The sequence below is a fragment of the Schistocerca serialis genome, chromosome 5 (genome assembly GCF_023864345.2).
Source record: "Schistocerca serialis cubense isolate TAMUIC-IGC-003099 chromosome 5, iqSchSeri2.2, whole genome shotgun sequence".
Lineage (NCBI taxonomy): Eukaryota > Metazoa > Arthropoda > Insecta > Orthoptera > Acrididae > Schistocerca > Schistocerca serialis.
In genome coordinates, this window is record NC_064642.1 from 231,936,928 (window position 1) to 231,960,261 (window position 23,334).

At 40.2% G+C, this 23,334-nt stretch overlaps 1 protein-coding gene across 6 annotated transcripts in view; it reads right to left on the minus strand.

The window, feature by feature from the left end:
* Positions 1-23,334, minus strand: part of LOC126481228 (endoribonuclease Dicer-like) — a 446,265-nt gene that overhangs the window by 350,206 nt on the left and 72,725 nt on the right. For all 6 annotated transcript variants that reach the window (XM_050104838.1, XM_050104837.1, XM_050104839.1 and 3 more), the window contains exon 3: positions 11,922-12,099. In XM_050104838.1, coding sequence (XP_049960795.1) covers positions 11,922-12,099 — 178 coding nt within the window. The remainder of the gene's footprint in view (positions 1-11,921; positions 12,100-23,334) is intronic.

Genomic DNA, 23,334 nt, shown 5'->3' on the forward strand with positions numbered 1-23,334 from the left:
CCACTGCTATACTGACTAGTCCTCATTGAGTTGGACTGTGATAAGTGTTTCCTCAACTTCCCAAGGATGATTGTTATACACACCCTACAAATAGACAACATACTTCTCTGAAGTTCTATGACTTCATGATTAGAAGTTTAGTGTCAGACTACATATATGAAGATCCAGTGTTCAATCCTCATTCTGTGACAGGACTACTTCTTTTCAATTGTCCTTCCTTTTGTCCCTGCCATTAATTTATTAATGTAAAAAGTGCCAAGTTGCAGTGTGGTTCAGAGTCCATGTTAAACTGTAGGTCCTCCTTTAAATCTCGAGCAGACATGCCATTTTTCATAACACAAGTGGGGGCACTGCACACTTTGTACACATGCAAAGAATAGCCGTCTTTGTTACCAATGTAAATACGTATGAGCAAAATTACAGTTTAATAGTAGTTTAATTAAACAAGATTAAAATAAATTAACATTATGGTTTAATTAGACAATGATAAAATAAACTAATGTTATATGAGCTAAATAACTGTTTAATTAAACAATGATAAAATAAACCTTTCACTGTACCACTCTGTTCTGCATGGGTCAAACAAACACTGCTGTAAATGGTAGGTGAGTACGAGTGAACAGCATTTGGCTGTTTGGATCACGTTTGCATTTGTTTTCTCAGACATCACTGGTTATTGGTTTTTCAGTGAACCATGAAACTTAAGTTCACATGATCTCTACTTCGGCACTCACCTCAGTGTGAAAATAGTTGAAAGCATTCACTTTCAGTCTGCTGATCCAATTTTGTTGTTGAACATTTCAGGAGTATGTAAATGTTTCTAATAATAGAACATAGATATTATAGGTGCCTGAAGGAGTCAAGAAATCCACTGCAGAAAATGCTGAACAAAATTAAATGCATTTGATAGGAAATTCCTGAAGCGCTCAAACATCCAACTGGGAGCTCTGAGAAAAATGATGAAATTCATTAGCATTAATTGTTCCATCAGGTGGGTCCATGATAGTAAAGATATATTTATGCAGCCATTCTTGTGGCTTATAGATGTATTCGTGTTGTTATAGAAGCTTTTAATGTAATAGCCAAATAGATAAGAAAACACTGTTCTCTTGATCATGCTACCTGCCGTACAACAAACTATAAGTGTGTAGCAGATTTTATCAAGTGGCTTGCATGACATATGCCTATTATTACCGTACATTAATCGTACTTTATAGACATTATCTTCCTTAGAAGGACTTTAATAAAATCCTAGAGTGCTTCGCATATGGCACTGCAGACATACGGGAACATCTTAATTTTAGCAGCTATTGAAACACAGAAGAAATACCTATATAACTATTTCCAGTTGTTAAACAATGTAAATGTAAACACTGCTTTGCTTCAGGCAACAACTGCTCCATCACTAAGTAGTGTTACTTTTGAAATTAACTCCTCAGTTCTTGTGATGATCCAACAAAACTTCTCTACATGATTAAGGAAGGCTGTAGATGCAATTCAATAAGAAGTGGGCATCCATCATGCTTGCACAAAAATTCATAAGCTTTAAATTTTTCAATGTCTATACTGCTTCACTTGTGTCACCAACAGCACACACATCATACCAAATAACACTCTCTCTCATGCCAAGTGTTCTACAGAATGAGAGCTACGTGCTGATAACTTGTGCATCAAAATAACAATAACATAGCATTTGTAGGGTTGGTGTGCTTTGATGCTCATTCTCTCATGTTTTCTTCCATTCCCTCCCATATAAATGTCCATACAGTTAAAAGCAAATGGTAATTAATACCTGTGACTTGTTCTTGAATGTTTATTCACTTTTTCCTCCTCCCTCACACTTTTAATGGTGTTGCCCTCAACATAGGCAAAGCATGAGCAGATATGCATATGGAGTCTTTTATAATATTTCACAATAGCTAACTCTTTTCCTTGTTTTTATACTAGTGTCCAGCCAGTCACCTTAATCTGAAATGAAGTTCTCAATGCTTTGCTTTTATTGGTAGACTTATAATGTAAAATTATTTTGCATCATAACCATAAAAATTTGAAAGGAAAAGCTTGAAATGTGTTAAGCTTACTAATACAGTGAGGCACTTGTTTGGAAGCTAACAAGCTTTAAGCTCAGGGCCACAAACACCAACCACACAATCTACATCACAGTGCCAACATGATTTGTGAACCAAAAGTAGTGAAAGAACTTCTCATTGTATGCTATATGGGGGCAGGGAGGGGTGGGGGGTCGGGGGGGAGGAACTAACATTTTTATGTTCCCAACAGTGGGACCATATACTGGTTTCTGATTTAAATTCAAGCTTTCCTCAATGTCTCGTGACCATGAACACCAGTGACTATTCTCCAATATTCTTACAAGCGGAGCACATCACATACTGCAGGATGCTAATGCACAATCAAACCCTGACTAGACATTTTTGTTTAACAGTACTCATTGTGCAGTCTGACAACATAAATTCATAGTATACTGTGAATAAACCCAAGTTTCATCCAGTAAAAACCACTGGTTGGTATCATTCTGGTGCTATGTTTTTATTATTATTATTTCTTTCCTTTCCCAGACGTTATGTCTGGTTAAAAACTGAAAGTGATGTGGACCTTGATCAAGTGTGACTTCCTTTTAACTGTACGGTATATGTTACATTGCATTTAGGAACTTTCAGGTAATTGAACATGTATCAATAATTCCAGATTTCTGCAGTTGTATACACACATTTGGATGTAGCTGTATTGCATTGATGTACTGGTAGATATTGTGTGGTATGACTCCTGTAGTTGATAGTGTAATTGGTGTAATGTCAACTTTATCCTGATGCCACATGTCTTTGACTTCCTCAGCCAGTTGGATGTATTTTTCAATTTTTTCTCCTGTTTTCTTCTGTATATTTGTTGTATTGGGTATGGATATTTCGATTAGTTGTGTTAATTTCTTCTTTTTAATGGTGAGTATGATGTCAGGTTTGTTATGTGGTGTTGTTTTATCTGTTATAATGGTTCTGTTCCAGTATAATTTGTATTCATCATTCTCCAGTACATTTTGTGGTGCATACTTGTATGTGGGAACGTGTTGTTTTATTAGTTTATGTTGTATGGCAAGATGTTGATGTATTATTTTTGCTACATTGTCATGTCTTCTGGTGTATTCTGTATTTGCTAGTATTGTACATCCGCTTGTGATGTGATCTACTGTTTCTATTTGTTGTTTGCAAAGTCTGCATTTATCTGTTGTGGTATTGGGATCTTTAATAATATGCTTGCTGTAATATCTGGTGTTTATTGTTTGATCCTGTATTGCAATCATGAATCCTTCAGTTTCACTGTGTATATTGCCTTTTCTTAGCCATGTGTTGGATGCGTCTTGATCGATGTGTGGCTGTGTTATATGATACGGGTGCTTGCCATGTAGTGTTTCCTTTTTCCAATTTACTTTCTTCGTATCTGTTGACGTTATGTGATCTAAAGGGTTGTAGAAGTGGTTATGAAATTGCAATGGTGTAGCTGATATACTTATATGAGTGATTGCTTTGTGTATTTTGCTAGTTTCTGCTTGTTCTATAAAGAATTTTCTTAAATTGTCTACCAGTCTATAATGTAGGTTTTTTATGTCGATAAATCCCCTTCCTCCTTTTCCTTCCTGCTTAATGTGAATCTTTCTGTTGCTGAATGTATGTGATGTATTCTATATTTGTGGCACTGTGATCATCTAAGTGTATTGAGTGCTTCTAGGTCTGTGTTACTCCATTTCACTACTCCAAATGAGTAGGTCAATATTGGTATCGCACAAGTATTTACAGCTTTTGTCTTGTTTCTTGCTGTCAATTCTGTTTTCAGTATTTTTGTTAGTCTTTGTCTCTATTTTTCTTTTAGTTCTTCTTTAATATTTGTATTATCTATTCCTATTTTTTGTCTGTATCCTAGATATTTATAGGCATCTGTTTTTTCCATCGCTTCTATGCAGTCGCTGTGGTTATCCAATATGTAATCTTCTTGTTTAGTGTGTTTTCCCTTGACTATGCTATTTTTCTTACATTTGTCTGTTCCAAAAGCCATATTTATATCATTGCTGAATACTTCTGTTATCTTTAGTAATTGGTTGAGTTGTTGATTTGTTGCTGCCAATAGTTTTAGATCATCCATGTATAGCAAATGTGTGATTTTGTGTTGGTATGTTCCAGTAATATTATATCCATAATTTGTATTATTTAGCATGTTGGATAATGGGTTCAGAGCAAGACAGAACCAGAAAGGACTTCATGAGTCTCCTTGGTATATTCCACGCTTAATCTGTATTGGCTGTGATGTGATATTATTTGAATTTGTTTGGATATTAAGTGTGGTTTTCCAATTTTTCATTACTACGTTTAGGAACTGTATCAATTTAGGATCTACTTTGTATATTTCCAATATTCGTAGTAACCATGAGTGGGGTAGTTCCATAAAAACACGGGAGAACTGCCGGATATCAGTAACTTCCTGCCACGATATTTCGGCGCAGAGTCTTCTGGCCATCTTCAAGTGAATGCCACTGTAGTAGTACTGGCGAGTAAGGGCTGAGCTCCGCTATTTAAAGCCTTCTGAGGTGACATCGCGCATGCGCTGCTCAGCGTGCACGTTCATAACGGCTCCGTGCGCTGTGCCTCGCGCCCTCCACTGCGAAAGCCTGGCGTATCGGTGTCAGGTCGATTTCTATCTCTATGCAGATAACTACGTCGACTACAAAGTTTCTCTATAACAGGATTCCAAGCAGAGTTCAGCTGATAACCGCTATCTGATATTCGGCAGTTCTGCCGTGTTTTTATGGAACAATCAGTATGCCAGGAAAGCTTTAAACAACACATTAGTGGGGTACACTATCAAAAGCTTTTTGGTAATCTATGTATGCATAGTGTAGCAACCTTTGTTTAGTTTTAGATTGATGTGTCACCTCTGCATCTGTTATCAGTTGCTCTTTACAGCCTCGTGCTCCTTTGCAGCAGCCTTTTTGTTCTTCATTTATAATTTTGTTCTGTGTTGTATGTGTCATTAATTTCTGTGCAATGGCTGAAGTTAATATTTTGTATATTGTTGGTAGGCATGTTATGGGGCGATATTTTGTTGGGTTTGCTGTGTCTGCTTGATCTTTACGTTTCAGATAAGTTATTCCTTGTGTAAGTGTATCAGGGACTGTGTATGGGTCTGCAATGTAACTGTTAAATAATTTAGTTAGATGTGAATGTGTTGAGGTGAACTTCTTTAGCCAGAAATTTGCCATTTTATCTTTTCCAGGGGCTTTCCTATTGTGCGTAGAATTAATTGCTCGGGTGACTTCATGTTGCAAAATTATCACTTCAGGCATTTGTGGTACCATCTTGTATGTGTATGTTTCTGCTTGTATCTACCGTGCATGTCTGTTATGTTGTACCGGGTTTGACCATATGTTGCTCCAGAAGTGTTCCACGTCTGTTATGCTTGGTGGATTGCCTATTTTAATATGTGTGTTATCTATTGTCTGGTAAAATTTCTTTTGGTTTGTGTTGAATGTTTGGTTCTGTTTCTTTCTATTTTCACTTTTTTTGTATCTTCTAAGTCGTTTGGCCAATGCTTGCAATTTCTGCTTCTTTTCATCTAATTGCTCTATCGCTTCTTGTTGTGAAATTTTAACGAACCTTTTTTGTTTTTTGTTTGATGTTTCATTTCTTATAAATTGTGTTAGCTGTCCGATGTCTTTTCTCAGTTTTTCTATTCTGATCTGTAGCCTGTGTTGACATGCTGGTTTTGTGGGTTTCTTCTGTGTGTTGTTTGGTTCTGATCTCTGCCTAGTGTGTATATTTAGTGTAGTGAGTGCTCCTATATAAACCAGTAGTTGTAACTTTTCCATTGTTGTATTTTCATTTATTTTGTTGTGTATGATTGTGTTGATAGTTGTTATTGTTGTTTCGACTTGTGGGTTATTTGGTGGTCTATGCAAGAATGGCCTAATGTCTGTATTTGTGTCTTTGTATTCAATATATGTCAGCTGAAATTTTTCTTCTATATCTAACATGTGTGTCACTTCGTGTTCTATTTGTGCTTGTTCTGGTGGCTGTCTTTACATTTCATTTTCCTCTGATTGCTTAATTGATGCGTGTTGTTCTTTGTTTGTTTGCTCTGGGGTTTTTGAGTCCATTACTGTATTTTCTTCTTCTTCTGATTGCATGTTACTTTGTTCCAGTATTTGTTGTACTTGTTGTCTGATGTTTTCGAATTCAGACTGGGGTATCCTGTTATTTTTTATTATTACACGGGTCTGATCAGCTAGTCGTTGTTCTGTTAAAAATTTTAATTCTGGGTATCTGGTAATAAATGTTGTGTATACTTGTGATCTATATCCATTTGTGTTGGTTCCTAAGTTTGTTGCTTGGTATTAACAGAACATGAGGTGTCGGTTAACTTCATCTGACCATCTCATCCTCTGTCTCTGTTTTCCTTCTAGAGCGGTTGCAGGAAGCATATCCTGCAAAACACCTCTATTCGGATTTAAATCATTTTCCATGTGGCTAGCAGTGTCGTTACCATTGTGGATGGGCATAGGGTTCAAGCGTCGTCCCCGACCCTGACAGCGCTTGTCCGAGGCTTCATTAGTTCTGTCCTGAACCAACTAATCACACTAAAAGAGGGGTTAGCCCTATTAGTGGTTTGTTCTTTTCGTCGCCTTTTACGACTGGCAGAACATACCGGAGGCCTAGTCTTTTCCCTGGCCTATTATTACTATTATTATTATTATTATTATTATTATTATTTTAATGAAAAGTTTTGAAATTGTGTATTCTCAGTCACACAAATAATGAATTAACTGTTTATTCTGGGACCTTCCAACACCATATTCCATGGACTGAACAATTTTCCTCAGCTTCCTCATTTTAATTCATACTTTAATTCCCCTTCGCTTATCATCATGTCCCTCCTACTATAATTTGCACACAATCATTGTAATCAAATTTCACATTTTAAACTGCTTTTGGTTGGAATGTCATTGTAAATAATCTCACAACCACTTAGTTCTGATTAAGGCTGGAAGTTCCAGTTTCAAAACATTGTAAAAGAAGAACAATTGCTCAGAATGAAATCAATTTTGAACAGAATATTATCAAAAAGGTGGAAAGATTACAAGGGGGAGAGAATGGGTGGGGCGGGTTGACAAATATTTTCCCACTAGATAGCACTGTAAGTGTCCTAACGTAAATGGGTTCAGCTACAAATGACACATGTATGCAATACGATGTCTAAGATGTGAGCTGCACTTTAAATCAACATACTGCACAATGTTATGAATATAATAGAGGGAAACATTCCACGTGGGAATAATATAAATAAAAACAAAGATGCTGTAACTTACCAAACGAAAGTGTTGGTTTGTTGATAGAGACAATAAAAAACACACAAACACACACACACACAAATTTCAAGCTTTCGCGACCCAAGTTTGCTCCATCAGGAAAGAGGGAAGGAGAGAGAAAGATGAAAGGATGTGGGTTTTAAGGGAGAGGGTAAGGAGTCATTCCAATCCCGGGAGCGGCAAGACTTACCTTAGGGGGAAAAAAGGACAGGTATACACTCGCGCACACACACACACACATAGCCATCCACACATATACAGACACAGGCAGACATATGTAAAGGCAAAGAGCTTGGGCAGAGATGTCAGTCGAGGCGAAAGCACAGAGGCAAAGATGTTGTTGAATGATAGGTGAGGTACGAGCAGCGGCAACTTGAAATTAGTGGAGGCTGAGGCCTGGTGGGTAACGGGAAGAGAGAATATATTGCAGGGCAACTTCCCATCTCCAGAGTTCTGATAGGTTGGTGTCAGTGGGAAGTATCCAGATAACCCGGACGGTGTAACACTGTGCCAAGATGTGCTGGCCGTGCCCCAAGGCATGTTTAGCCACAGGGTGATCCTCATTACCAACAAACACTGTCTGCCTGTGTCCGTTTAAGCGAATGGACAGTTTGTTGCTCCGCACGTCCAGGGCCTCGCTGCGGTGGAGCACTTCCTGTCACACCGATCACCTGCTACCCTACATAAAACCTCTTACCTCATTACCTTAGCTAGCATCATCCTAACCCACAACTTCTTCACTTTTAAAGGCCAGACATATCAACAACTAAAGGGAGCAGCCATGTGTACCAGGATGGCCCCCTCGTACGCCAACCTATTTATGGGTCGCTTAGAGGAAGCCTTCTTGGTTACCCAAGCCTGCCAACCCAAAGTTTGGTACAGATTTATTGATGACATCTTCATGATCTGGACTCACAGTGTAGAACTCCAGAATTTCCTCTCCAACCTCAACTCCTTTGGTTCCATCAGATTCACCTGGTCCTACTCTAAATCCCATGCCACTTTCCTCGACATTGACCTCCATCTGTCCAATGGCCAGCTTCACACATCCGTCCACATCAAACCCACCACCAAGCAACAGTACCTCCACATTTTCACAGCTACCACCCATTCTATATCAAACGGTTGCTTCCCTACAGCTTAGGTCTTCGTGGCAAACGAATCTGCTCCATTCCTGAATCCCTGAACCATTACACCAATAACCTGAAAACAGTTTTCGCACCCCACAACTACCCTCCTGACCTGGTACAGAAACAAATAGCTAGAGCCACTTCCTCATCCCCTCAAACCCAGAACCTCCCACAGAAGAACCCCAAAAGTGCCCCACTTATGACAGGCTTGGGTAACCAAGAAAGTTTCCTCTAAGCGACCCATAAATAGGTTGGCGTACGAGGGGACCATCCTGCTACACATGGCTGTTCCCTTTAATTGTTGGTATGTCTGGCCTTCAAAAGTGAAGAAGTTGGGGTTAGGATGAAGCTAGCTAAGGTAATGAGGAAAGAGGTTTTATGTAGGGTAGCAGGTGATCAGCGTGAAAGGAAGTGCTCCATCGCAGCGAGGCCCTGGACGTGCGGGGCAACAAACTGTCCATTCACATGAACGGACACAGGCAGACAGTGTTTGTTGGCAATGAGGATCACCCTGTGGCTAAACATGCCTTGGTGCACAGCCAGCACATCTTAGCATAGTGTTACACCGTCCGGGTTATCTGGATACTTCCCACTGACACCAACCTATCAGAACTCCAGAGATGAGAACTTGCCCTTCAATATATTCTCTCTTCCCGTTACCCACCAGGCCTCAACCTCCACTAATTTCAAGTTGCCGCCACTCATACCTCACCTGTCATTCAACAACATCTTTGCCTCTGTACTTCCGCCTCGACTGACATCTCTGCCCAACCTCTTTGCATTTACATATGTCTGCCTGTGTCTGTATATGTGCGGATTGATATGTGTGTGTGTGTGCGAGTGTATACCTGTCCTATTTTCCCCCTAAGGTAAGTCTTGCCACTCCCGGGATTGGAATGATTCCTTACCCTCTCCCTTAAAACCCACATCCTTTCATCTTTCCCTCTCCTTCCCTATTTCCTGATGAAGCAACCTTGGGTTGCGAAAGCTTGAAATTTGTATGTGTTTGTGTGTTTTTTATTGTCTCTCATCAACAAACCAAGGCTTTCGTTTGGTAAGTTACAGCATCTTTGTTTTCATATATACCGCACAATGTGCATGACTGTACAAGTTTGGCACTTAACACAACTGACACTGTTAGTTAGGTAAGCCCATCCACCACGACAACAATGTCGTAAATCAGATGGGAAAAATTGGTTTTTAATTGTCCTGAGGGCAAAACCAGCACAAAAAACAACAATGACATCAATTTTTAATTTCGTGAAACTGGTGCAAGACACGTTCAGTATGCTGTTCACTGTCTTCTGCCGCAAGTTGAAATCAAGAAATAGAATGTTCCACAACAGATCAGAGTGTCTCTTTCAGAATGTGTTGTGCAATGAGTGCCTTCAGTTGACAATATTTGTAATTTGAGCACTGGACACAGCATCTTTCAGATAACTCAACAGCCAGAAATCACATGAATTAACGTCAGGTGACTTGGACAGCTAAGCTGTAGGGAAATGACAGTTGATAATTCTATCATTTCCAAAATTTCTCTTCAGCAGCTGCTTCACTGTCTGTGCAAAGAGCAGAAGAGCACCATCTTGCATAAAAATGATCTTACCCAGACATATAGGCCACTGAAAGGTTGGAATGATTGTGTGAAAAGACTCATAGCATTTACCAATGGCAGTACAAGTAACAGGATTGGCAGTGCCATCCTCGAAAAAATACAGCCCTAAAAATAAATGGTGCTGTCAACCCGCACTACAGAGTTCACTTTGTAGAATGACATGGTACCGATACCAACTGATGTGTGAGTCGATTTTCCATTGCCTATGTTCTGCAATTCTGTGTATTGGCATGTCCGTGGATGTGAAAATCAGCTTCGTATGTCCACAGAATATTCCATGACCATTCACTGTCCACTTCCATGTGAGGAAAAATTCTAGAGCAAACATTTGTATTACTGGCAGGTCAGCATGACACAATTCCTGAACATGAGTAACTATGTACAGATTGCAATGCAGGATGTTTTTAGAATTTTCTGCATTACACTCAAAGGCATGTCCAAGGCACAGGCAAATCCCTGTGCACTGCATGTTTGCACCCCACCATTCGACTCCTCCTGCAACGCTGTGGTCACACCTTCTACTGACATCAGGTCAATTTTTTTCATCCCCCTGCGACATTGCACTTCAAAAAAATCTCTCTTTTACGAATTTCGTAATCATTTTTTCCAGATTCTTGGCAGACATCAGACCAATGCCCTTTTTCATACCCTTGAGTATGCGGAACTTCTACAGAGCTACTGGCACACGATCACCATTCTTGTAAAAAAGTTTTACCAGCAGTGCACAATCCTGCATTGAGACAGTCAAGCCGATCATCTCAGACACAGACTGAGAAACAGCTGTGTACCCTACAACCTATTTTACACAGTCTGCCGCTTACAGTGCAATCTAGTGGTAAAATTTTTGTTCAATATATTTCAATTTCCATAATATCCCCCCCTTTTTCAATAATATTCTACTCAAATTTGATATTATTCAGAGCAGTGGTTCTTTTTTCTAATAGTGTTTTGAAACTGCAACTTTAATTATAATCACCCTTTATTTCATAAATATAATTTTCATACAAAAACTGTAGGAACCAACCACCCATCTGCAGATTAACAACAGATAATGTATAGACACTCATAAAAATCAAATACAAATTCTAATTTTATTTGTTTGCTAGTTCCATATATTAAAAAAAGTGTGCATAACCAGGACTAGAGTCTGGGACCTTCACCTTTTGAAGAAAGTGACAAAAGCTACCAAAGCATGACTTAGGACCAGCCCTCATAGCTTTATTTCTGCCAGAAACTCATCTCCTACCTTCACAAAAGTTCTCCTGCATATCTGACAGCATGAGCCACTCTGCAAAGAATGGATATGGCTCAAATGGCTCTGAGCACTATGGGACTCAACTGCTGTGGTCATAAGTCCCCTAGAACTTAGAACTACTTAAACCTAACTAACCTAAGGACAGCACACAACACCCAGCCATCACGAGGCAGAGAAAATCCCTGACCCCGCCGGGAATCGAACCCGGGAACCCGGGCGTGGGAAGCGAGAACGCTACCGCACGACCACGAGATGCGGGCAAAGAATGGATACTGTAGAGATATAGTTTAGCAACAGCCTGGGGGATTGTTTTCAGACTGAATTTTCATTCAGCAGCAGTTTAGCAGTTACGAGATGAGGTAATGACGAAAGTAAATCTGTGAGAGTGGGTCATGAGTTTTGCTTGAATAGCCCAGTCAGTAGAGCCCTTGCCCACAAAAGGCAAAGGTCCAGTGTCTGAGTCCCAGTCCCAGTAAACTTCAAATCAGCTCACACTCCACTGCAGACCAAAAATTCATTCTCAAATGTATTAAAAAAAAAAAAAATACAAACCTGATTTTTCTGGAATTCTTCATTCCACTTAGCTTTATCCCAAAAATCCACATTCATTATACCTATGTAACAGCCCACATTCATTTCTGTGTGACGAGAAACATAATCTGTCTGCTGCTGGGCCAAGGCTACTTGGTTTACAACAAATACTGCCAGCTTCTTTCCACGACCGTACTTCCTGAAATAATATGGAACTCATTTTAGTACATTTATTAATTCATTAGGGATAATAAATTCTTTGTATTGACTAAAATCTTATATCACAGTGGTCTGAAGGTAAACTGAATCCAGTCTTCACGAATAAAATCAATGTTAAAATGTTGGCTCAAACACCTATTTACATGTAAAAAACACTGGAATTTACATGTTTTGAAAGTCAATCTTTCACCATCAGAATTCCTGTACAAGAACCTCAAAAAACAAACAATATTAAACACACAAAAGAGGAATAAAAATAAAGTAATGTGCCTACTTCCCATGCATGGGTATCTTCTTAAGATGTACATCCACATAATCCGAACTGACAAAATAAATTAAAATGGAATGACATTTGTCCATGGGTGTTTGCAGCATCAGAATAACAGCCATATGCGAGCATGCCACATGTATCTTCCTGAAAGCCACATCCCAGAGACAAACACAGATGTAATGCAAGTGAGATCTTTGTGAATGTAAACGTGAAGTCAAAGAGAGACCAAAGGAAAAGATGATGCATAACCATTCACGACAACCTGGAAATTCAAATACCATCATGAACAAAAACTCTGAAGTTATTTGAGACACAGGTAGGCTGTTCATTTACCGTATTACAGTTTCTCACACTATGTAAAGTGAGCTCCAACTGTTGCTGTCCATCTCCAGCAATTAAGGATGCATCTAGAAAGATAAAAGTTTGGTCGGTAACCTCCTCTAGGAGCCTTCTTTCTTTCTTTTATTATATATCTTGGCTGTGGTGAAATGAGAATGAGTTTTGTGAAAAGTAAGTTTCTAGCTTTAAAAATGAATTTTCTGGATATTCATAATGTCTAAAGAGAAACTGTGAATCACAGGAAAAATCAACACTTTATGCATGTCTATTCCTCTAACAAAAATTATTTTAAAACTTTTTCAGGCACTGCTGCAAGCACTGTATTGCTTAACTTATAAAATCTAATATCCTTTAAATCGTAAAGGTTGACTTCAACTGAAAGGTTGGTCTGAATGCCATAGACATGGTTCTACTGCAAATGAGAAGACCTTGCCTTGTTCCACTTTTCAACTGACTTGCCTGGCCAGTTATAGGGGAATCTACAGGTTAACATGAGCTCTGAGTCATAATGTAAACTAACATTTTTCACTTCAACATGACATTGTCAGATATGGAAGAAGCAGTAACTCATCGGGAAATAGTTCCAAAAATGATCAAGGATTCATTTGGTAGTTTGACAACCACTTTTTCACTGGGACAAATTCCAGTAATGTATTACTCACCTTGCAAAATCTTCCTATCCCACTTAATAACAAGTTTCCTAGAGAAGATCACACACTAATGCAAGAAGGGAGGACAATACATGTAATTTAGGGTTCAACGACTTTGAACACAAATTTGATAGATACTGTGCACAAGCTTCAGTAGGACGGTGAAAATTTTCGCCAAGTATTTTTCCAAAGCAATCATCTTGGCATTCCTCTCAATCAACTGAAGGTAACCACAGAAAAACTAAATCTGGATGGCTTGACAAGTTTTGAATCACTGTCCTCCCAAAAGTGACGCCAGTGCCATAAACACAGCACCAGCACAATAGGTAAGAAGTGGAGGAACAATGTGCCCCAGAGAACACAAGATGAATAATTACAGAGCAGGAACAGATTAATCAAATGCTAAGAGTAACAAAAAGGCACGTCACCATGTCAGAGGAAGGATAAATAAAACCTCTTCATCTACCATTTGACATCATCTCTTGGACATGACCATTCCCTATATTTTTCAATGCATTACAAGTACATCTATATTCTGTGAGCCACCATACACATTAGGGAGTAAGTACATAGTGTACCAGCCTTTATTTTCCTTCTTCCAATTCATTTCACAGTTGGTGCGTGGGAGGACATATTGTCAGTACCACTATGAATGAGCCCGAATATCTCAGAGTAGCACTTGCAACCTATATCTTCAATTATTTGCTGGATGTATTCCAATCTCTGTCTTCTCTACAGCTTTTGCCCTCTACAGATCCCTCTAGTACCATGGAAGTCATTCCCTGATGTCTTAACGTATGTCCTGTCGTCCTGTCCCAACCCCTAGTCAGTGTTTTCCACATATTCCTTTCCTCTCCGATTCTGTACAGCCCCTTCTCATTCCTTACCTTATCAGTCCACCTAATTCTCAACATTAGTCTGCAAAACCAATTACTTTGATTCTCTTCTATTCTGGTATCTCACAAACCACGTTTCACTACCATACAATGCTGAGCTACAAAGGAACACTCACAGAAATTTCTTCCTCAAATTACGGTCTGTGCTTGGTGCTAGTAGATTTCTCTTGGTCAAGAACGTCCTTTTTGCCAGTTCTAGTCTGCTTTTGATGTCCTCGTTGCTCCATCCATCATTGATTATTTTGCTGCCAAGGTAGAAGAATTTCTCAAATTCATCTACTTCACGATCATCAATTCTGATGTTAAGTTTCTCACTGTTCTCATTTTTGCTACTTCTTGTTGCTTTTGCCTGTCTTCAATTTACTCTCAATCCAGATATTCTTCACGGGTTTGCAGTCAGATCATGTCGTCGTCCAGACACAATATTTCAGCGAACCAACTGGCCGCCATCTTCAGGTGAGTTAATGCTCGTGCACTGCCTCGCCAGAAACTGAATTCCAGCCACAACGACAGAAGCCTTTTTACACCACGGACAGAACACCGCGCATGGTGAGATGATGGGCAACGCCTCCTGGCAGCAAGTAGACAAGCAGCGTGCCGGTGGGAGAAGACAGGAGAAATGATAAATCGCAACAGCACTAATTGGAAGAATCCACTGATCAAAAAGAAGACCATTGTTGTTTAATGTCGGACAAAATCAGATTTCATATCTTACTTAGAGGAAAACCTTTATCCCTGTTAATAATATTACTTGATAATCTAATTTCAATGGATTCTTGAAGAACACATTCCCAATAGCGAGAAGCAGGAGCTATCAATTGTGTCTTGTCACACATCATCCTGTGTCCTTCGTTAAGGCAGTGTTCCACCACTGCCAACTTCTCAGGCTGAACAACCGAGTGTGCCGATGATGTTCCACACACAGGTCCTGAATCGTTCGAATAGTTTGACCAATATACTTCTTTCCACAGTGGCACGGAATTTCATAAGCCCCGGGCTTCCTCAAGCTCAAATCATCTTTTAACTGAGCCAAGAAGGGCTCTAGTATCTGCCGCTGGTGTAAAAACACTTTTAATATCTTATTTTCTTAAAACACTTGAAATTTGTACACCACACCAACGTAGTGGAATTTTGTGGACTCTGGTGAAAAGAGCTTATGCAATTTCTGACGAGGAACATTTGAAAGAAGAACTTGATCATTTGAAGATTGTTATTAAAACAGAATGGATATACGGAACAACAAATATGCCGTGCTCGTCAGTTTGGTCCATCACGCGATCCAATAGAGGATACTTCTGAAGCTGTTGCTTATTTACCCTTTGTGGGAAGTATATCATCTGAAATTTCAAGAATATTAAGAAATCACGATATTAAAAGTGTTTTCACGCTGGTGGCAGAGACTAGAGCCCTTCTTGGCTCAGTTAAAAGATGATTTGAGCTTGAGGAAGCCCGGCGTTTATGAAATTCCGTGTCACCATGAAAAAAAGAATATTGGTCAAACTATTCGAACTTTTCAGGACCAGTGTGTGGAACATCATCAGCACACTCAGTTGTTCCAGCCGAACACTGCCTTAACGAAGGACTCAGGATGATGTATGACAAGACACAATTGATCGCTCCTGCTTCTCGCTAATGGGAATGTGTTCTTAAAGAATCCATTGAAATTAGATTATCAAGTAATATTATTAACAGGCCCCCCCCATGCATGGACCTTGCCGTTGGTGGGGAGGCTTGCGTGCCTCAGCGATACAGATAGCCGTACCGTAGGTGCAACCACAACGGAGGGGTATCTGTTGAGAGGCCAGACAAACGTGTGGTTCCTGAAGAGGGGCAGCAGCCTTTTCAGTAGTTGCAAGGGCAACAGTCTGGATGATTGACTGATCTGGCCTTGTAACAATAACCAAAACGGCCTTGCTGTGCTGGTACTGCGAACGGCTGAAAGCAAGGGGAAACTACAGCCGTAATTTTTCCCGAGGGTATGCAGCTTTACTGTATGATTACATGATGATGGCGTCCTCTTGGGTAAAATATTCCGGAGGTAAAATAGTCCCCCATTCGGATCTCCGGGCGGGGACTACTCAAGAGGATGTCGTTATCAGGAGAAAGAAAACTGGCGTTCTACGGATCGGAGCGTGGAATGTCAGATCCCTTAATCGGGCAGGTAGGTTAGAAAATTTAAAAAGGGAAATGGATAGGTTGAAGTTAGATATAGTGGGAATTAGTGAAGTTCGGTGGCAGGAGGAACAAGACTTCTGGTCAGGTGACTACAGGGTTATAAATACAAAATCAAATAGGGGTAATGCAGGAGTAGGTTTAATAATGAATAGGAAAATAGGAATGCGAGTAAGCTACTACAAACAGCATAGTGAACGCATTATTGTGGCCAAGATAGATACGAAGCCCACACCTACTACAGTAGTACAAGTTTATATGCCAACCAGCTCTGCAGATGACGAAGAAATTGAAGAAATGTATGATGAAATAAAAGAAATTATTCAGATTGTGAAGGGAGACGAAAATTTAATAGTCATGGGTGACTGGAATTCGAGTGTAGGAAAAGGGAGAGAAGGAAACATAGTAGGTGAATATGGATTGGGGGACAGAAATGAAAGAGGAAGCCGCCTTGTAGAATTTTGCACAGAGCACAACATAATCATAACTAACACTTGGTTTAAGAATCATGAAAGAAGGTTGTATACATGGAAGAACCCTGGAGATACTAAAAGGTATCAGATAGATTATATAATGGTAAGACAGAGATTTAGGAACCAGGTTTTAAATTGTAAGACATTTCCAGGGGCAGATGTGGACTCTGACCACAATCTATTGGTTATGACCTGTAGATTAAAACTGAAGAAACTGCAAAAAGGTGGGAATTTAAGGAGATGGGACCTGGATAAACTAAAAGAACCAGAGGTTGTACAGAGATTCAGGGAGAGCATAAGGGAGCAATTGACAGGAATGGGGGAAAGAAATACAGTAGAAGAAGAATGGGTAGCTTTGAGGGATGAAGTAGTGAAGGTAGCAGAGGATCAAGTAGGTAAAAAGACGAGGGCTAGTAGAAATCCTTGGGTAACAGAAGAAATATTGAATTTAATTGATGAAAGGAGAAAATATAAAAATGTAGTAAGTGAAACAGGCAAAAAGGAATACAAACGTCTCAAAAATGATATCGACAGGAAGTGCAAAATGGCTAAGCAGGGATGGCTAGAGGACAAATGTAAGGATGTAGAGGCCTATCTCACTAGGGGTAAGATAGATACCGCCTACAGGAAAATTAAAGAGACCTTTGGAGATAAGAGAACGACTTGTATGAATATCAAGAGCTCAGATGGAAACCCAGTTCTAAGCAAAGAAGGGAAAGCAGAAAGGTGGAAGGAGTATATAGAGGGTCTATACAAGGGCGATGTACTTGAGGACAATATTATGGAAATGGAAGAGGATGTAGATGAAGATGAAATGGGAGATACGATACTGCGTGAAGAGTTTGACAGAGCACTGAAAGACCTGAGTCGAAACAAGGCCCCCGGAGTAGACAATATTCCATTGGAACTACTGACGGCCGTGGGAGAGCCAGTCCTGACAAAACTCTACCATCTGGTGAGCAAGATGTATGAAACAGGCGAAATACCCTCAGACTTCAAGAAGAATATAATAATTCCAATCCCAAAGAAAGCAGGTGTTGACAGATGTGAAAATTACCGAACTATCAGCTTAATAAGTCACAGCTGCAAAATACTAACACGAAAACTAGTAGAAGCCAACCTCGGGGAAGATCAGTTTGGATTCCGTAGAAACACTGGAACACGTGAGGCAATACTGACCTTACGACTTATCTTAGAAGAAAGATTAAGGAAAGGCAAACCTACGTTTCTAGCATTTGTAGACTTAGAGAAAGCTTTTGACAATGTTGACTGGAATACTCTCTTTCAAATTCTAAAGGTGGCAGGGGTAAAATACAGGGAGCGAAAGGCTATTTACAATTTGTACAGAAACCAGATGGCAGTTATAAGAGTCGAGGGACATGAAAGGGAAGCAGTGGTTGGGAAGGGAGTAAGACAGGGTTGTAGCCTGTCCCCGATGTTGTTCAATCTGTATATTGAGCAAGCAGTAAAGGAAACAAAAGAAAAATTCGGAGTGGGTATTAAAATTCATGGAGAAGAAATAAAAACTTTGAGGTTCGCCGATGACATTGTAATTCTGTCAGAGACAGCAAAGGACTTGGAAGAGCAGTTGAATGGAATGGACAGTGTCTTGAAAGGAGGATATAAGATGAACATCAACAAAAGCAAAACAAGGATAATGGAATGTAGTCTAATTAAGTCGGGTGATGCTGAGGGAATTAGATTAGGAAATGAGGCACTTAAAGTAGTAAAGGAGTTTTGCTATTTGGGGAGCAAAATAACTGATGATGGTCGAAGTAGAGAGGATATAAAATGTAGGCTGGCAATGGCGAGGAAAGCGTTTCTGAAGAAGAGAAATTTGTTAACATCCAGTATTGATTTAAGTGTCAGGAAGTCATTTCTGAAAGTATTCTTATGGAGTGTAGCCATGTATGGAAGTGAAACATGGACGATAAATAGTTTGGACAAGAAGAGAATAGAAGCTTTCGAAATGTGGTGCTACAGAAGAATGCTGAAGATTAGATGGGTAGATCACATAACTAATGAGGAAGTATTGAATAGGATTGGGGAGAAGAGAAGTTTGTGGCACAACTTGACCAGAAGAAGGGATCGGTTGGTAGGACATGTTCTGAGGCATCAAGGGATCACCAATTTAGTATTGGAGGGCAGCGTGGAGGGTAAAAATCGTAGGGGGAGACCAAGAGATGAATACACTAAGCATATTCAGAAGGATGTAGGTTGCAGTAAGTACTGGGAGATGAAAAAGCTTGCACAGGATAGAGTAGCATGGAGAGCTGCATCAAACCAGTCTCAGGACTGAAGACCACAACAACAACAACATTATTAACAGGGATAAAGGCTTTCCTCTAAGTAAGATATGGAATCTGATTTTGCCCAACATTAAACAACAACGGTCTTCTTTTTGATCAGTGGATTCTTCCAATTAGTGCTGTTAAGATTTATCATTTCTCCTGTCTTCTCCCACTGGCACGCTGCTTGTCTACTTGCTGCCAGGAGGTGCTGCCCATCATCTCACACACATGCGCTCTGTCCGTGGTGTAAAAAGGCTTCTGCCGTTGTGGCTGGAATTCAGTTTCTGGCGAGGCAGTGCACGAGCATTAACTCACCTGAAGATGGCCGCCAGCTGGTCCCTGAAGATGGCAGCCAGCTCGTCTGCCGAAATATTGTGTCTGGATGACAACATGATCCGGCTGCGGACCCGTGAAGAATATCTGGATTGAGAGTAAATTGAAGACAGGCAAAACTAACAAGAAGTAGCAAAAATGAGAACAGTGAGAAACTTAACATCAAAATTGATGATCCTGAAGTAGATGAATTTGAGAAATTCTTCTACCTTGGCAGCAAAATAACCAATTATGGATGGAGCAACGAGAACATCAAAAGCAGACTAGAACTGGCAAAAAGGACGTTCTTGACCAAGAGAAATCTACTAGTACCAAGCACAGACCGTAATTTGAGGACTCTTGGGTAAACCATACAATCTCGGAGGAACTGCCACACCAGAATGAATTTTCTTGATGACATCACTAGGTAAGGAGCTCTTCTTTAAAAGTGAGTGAGTCTTCCATTTTATACAATCCGTGGGATCATTTTTTATTTTCCGATAGGCCGATTCCTCTAACAAAAGATCCATTTTGGCAACATAATCCTCACATGAGAGAATAACCGTGGCATTACCTCTATCAGCCGGAAGAATTATTAGATCCCGATTTTCTCTCAGAGACCGAATAGCAGCCCTTTCACAAGATGGAATATTATTCAGTGGAGTGGGAACTCGACGAAGTTTATAGGCAACCTCTTGCCTGATCTCTTCTGCCCTGTTCTAAGGAAGGCGGGACACAGCATAAATAAAATCCGTAATAGGAGTCTTCTTAGGAGTAGGTGCAAAATTTAAACCTTTTTCCAAAACAGATAATGTAGCATCATCATGTGACCAGCTGTCATCCACCACACCAACGTAGTGGAGTTTTGTAGACTCAGGTGAAAAGAGCTTATGCAATTTCTGACGAGGAACATTTGAAAGAAGAACTTGATCATTTGAAGACTGTTTTTAAACAGAATGGATATACGGAACAACAAATACGCCGTGCTCTTCAGTTTGGTCTGTCACACGAACCAATAGAGGATACTTCTGAAGCTGTTGCTTATTTACCCTTTGCGGGAAGTATATCATCTAACATTTCCAGAATTTTAAGAAAATACGATATTAAAAGTGTTTTTTATCCTTTTGACTGACATTAAACAACAACCGTCTTCTTTTTTATCACTGGATTCTTCCAATTAGTGCTGTTGCGATTTATCGTTTCTGCTGTCTTCTCCCACCGGTGTGCTGCGTGTCTACTTGCCGCCAGGAGGCGCTGCCCATCGTCTCGTGCACGCGCGGTGCTCTGTCCATGGTGTATAAAGACTTCAGTCGTTGTGGCTGGAATTCAGTTTCCAGCGAGGCAGTGCATGAGCATTAACTCAAATGAAGATGGCAATCAGCTGGTCCACCGAAATATTGTGTCTGGACGATGACATGATCCGGCTGCAAACCCATGAAGAATATCAGCAGTTATTATGCCGGGAAAGTCTACAAAATGACTTTCAATCCACTCATGAAACTCTTCATCCCATTCAGCAGACCATATAATTCTTCTTCACTTTCATTCAGGATAGCAATGTCATCAACGAATCTTATCACTGATACCCTTTCACCTTTAATTTTAATTCCACTCTTGCACCTTTCTTTCATTTCCATCACTAATTATTCGATGTAAAGAGTGAGCAGTAGGGGCAAAAGATAACATCCCTGTCTTACACCCTTTTTAATCCGAGCACTTCATTCCTCATTGTCCACTCTTATCATTTCCTCTTGGTTCTTGTACCTATTGTATATCAGCCATCTCTCCCTAGAGCTTACCCCTATCTTTCTCTCATAATTTTGAACACCTTGCACCATTTTACATTGTTGAACGCTTTTTCCAGGTCAACAAATCTTGTGAATGTCTCTTGATGTTTCTTTAGTCTTCCTTCCATTATCAACCGCAATGTCAGAATTGCCTCTCTCGTGCCTCTACCTTTCCAAAAGCCAAACTGATTGTCATCTAACACATCCTCAATTTCATTATCCATTCTCCTATATATTATTCTTGGCAGCAACTTGGATGCATGAGCTGATAAACTGAGTGTGCGACAATTCCCGCACTTGTTTGCTCTTGCAGTCTCCGGAACAGTGTGGATGATACTTTTCCGAAGTCAGATGGTATGTCGCCAGATTCATACATTCTACATACCAATGTGAATAGTCGTTTTGTTGCCACTTCTCCCAACAATTTTAGAAATACTGATGGTATGTTATCTATCCCTCCTGTCTTGTTTGATCTTAAGTCCTCCAAAGCTCTTTTAAATCCGAATTCTAATATTAGATCCCCTATCTCTTCTAAATCAGCTCCTGTTTCTTCTTCTGTTACATCAGAGGCCTTTAATGAACTCTTTCAAACTATCCGCTCTCTCCTCTGCATTGAACAGTGGAATTCCTATGGCACTTTTTATGTTACCATTCTTGCTTTCTATTTCATTGAAAGTTATTTTGACTTTCCTATATGCTGAGTCAGTCCTTCCGACAATCATTTCTTTTTAGATTACAGGGCTATTACAAATGATTGAAGCGATTTCATAAATTCACTGTAGCTCCATTCATTGACATATGGTCACGACACACTACAGATACGTAGAAAAACTCATAAAGTTTTGTTCGGCTAAAGCCGCACTTCAGGTTTCTGCCGCCAGAGCGCAGTGAGACAAAATGGCGACAGGAGCCGAGAAAGCGTATGTCGTGCTTGAAATGCACTCACATCAGTCAGTCATAACAGTGCAACGACACTTCAGGACGAAGTTCAACAAAGATCCACCAATTGCTAACTCCATTCGGCGATGGTATGCGCAGTTTAAAGCTTCTGGATGCCTCTGTAAGGGGAAATCAACAGGTCGGCCTGCAGTGAGCGAAGAAACGTTTGAACGCGTGTGGGCAAGTTCACGCGTAGCCCGCGGAAGTCGACGAATAAAGCAAGCAGGGAGCTAAACGTACCACAGCCGACGGTTTGGAAAATCTTACGGAAAAGGCTAAAGCAGAAGCCTTACCATTTACAATTGCTACAAGCCCTGACACCCGATGACAAAGTCAAATGCTTTGAATTTTCGACGCGGTTGCAACAGCTCATGGAAGAGGATGCGTTCAGTGCGAAACTTGTTTTCAGTGATGAAGCAACATTTTTTCTTAATGGTGAAGTGAACAGACACAATGTGCGAATCTGGGGGGTAGAGAATCCTCACGCATTCGTGCAGCAAATTCGCAATTCACCAAAAGTTAACGTGTTTTGTGCAATCTCACGGTTTAAAGTTTAAGGCCCCTTTTCCTTCTGCGAAAAAAACGTTACAGGACACGTGTATCTGGACATGCTGGAAAATTGGATCATGCCACAACTGGAGACCGACAGTGCCGACTTCATCTTTCAACAGGATGGTGCTCCACCGCACTTCCATCATGATGTTCGGCATTTCTTAAACAGGAGATTGGAAAACCGATGGATTGGTCGTGGTGGAGATCATGATCAGCAATTCATGTCATGGCCTGGCCTCCACGCTCTCCCGACTTAACCCCATGCGATTTCTTTCTGTGGGGTTATGTGAAAGATTCAGTGTTTAAACCTCCTCTACCAAGAAACGTGCCAGAACTGCGAGCTCGCATCAACGATGCTTTCGAACTCATTGATGGGGACATGCTGCGCCGAGTGTGGGAGGAACTTGATTATCGGCTTGATGTCTGCCGAATCACTAAAGGGGCACATATCGAACATTTGTGAATGCCTAAAAAAACTTTTTGAGTTTTTGTATGTGTGTGCAAAGCATTGTGAAAATATCTCAAATAATAAA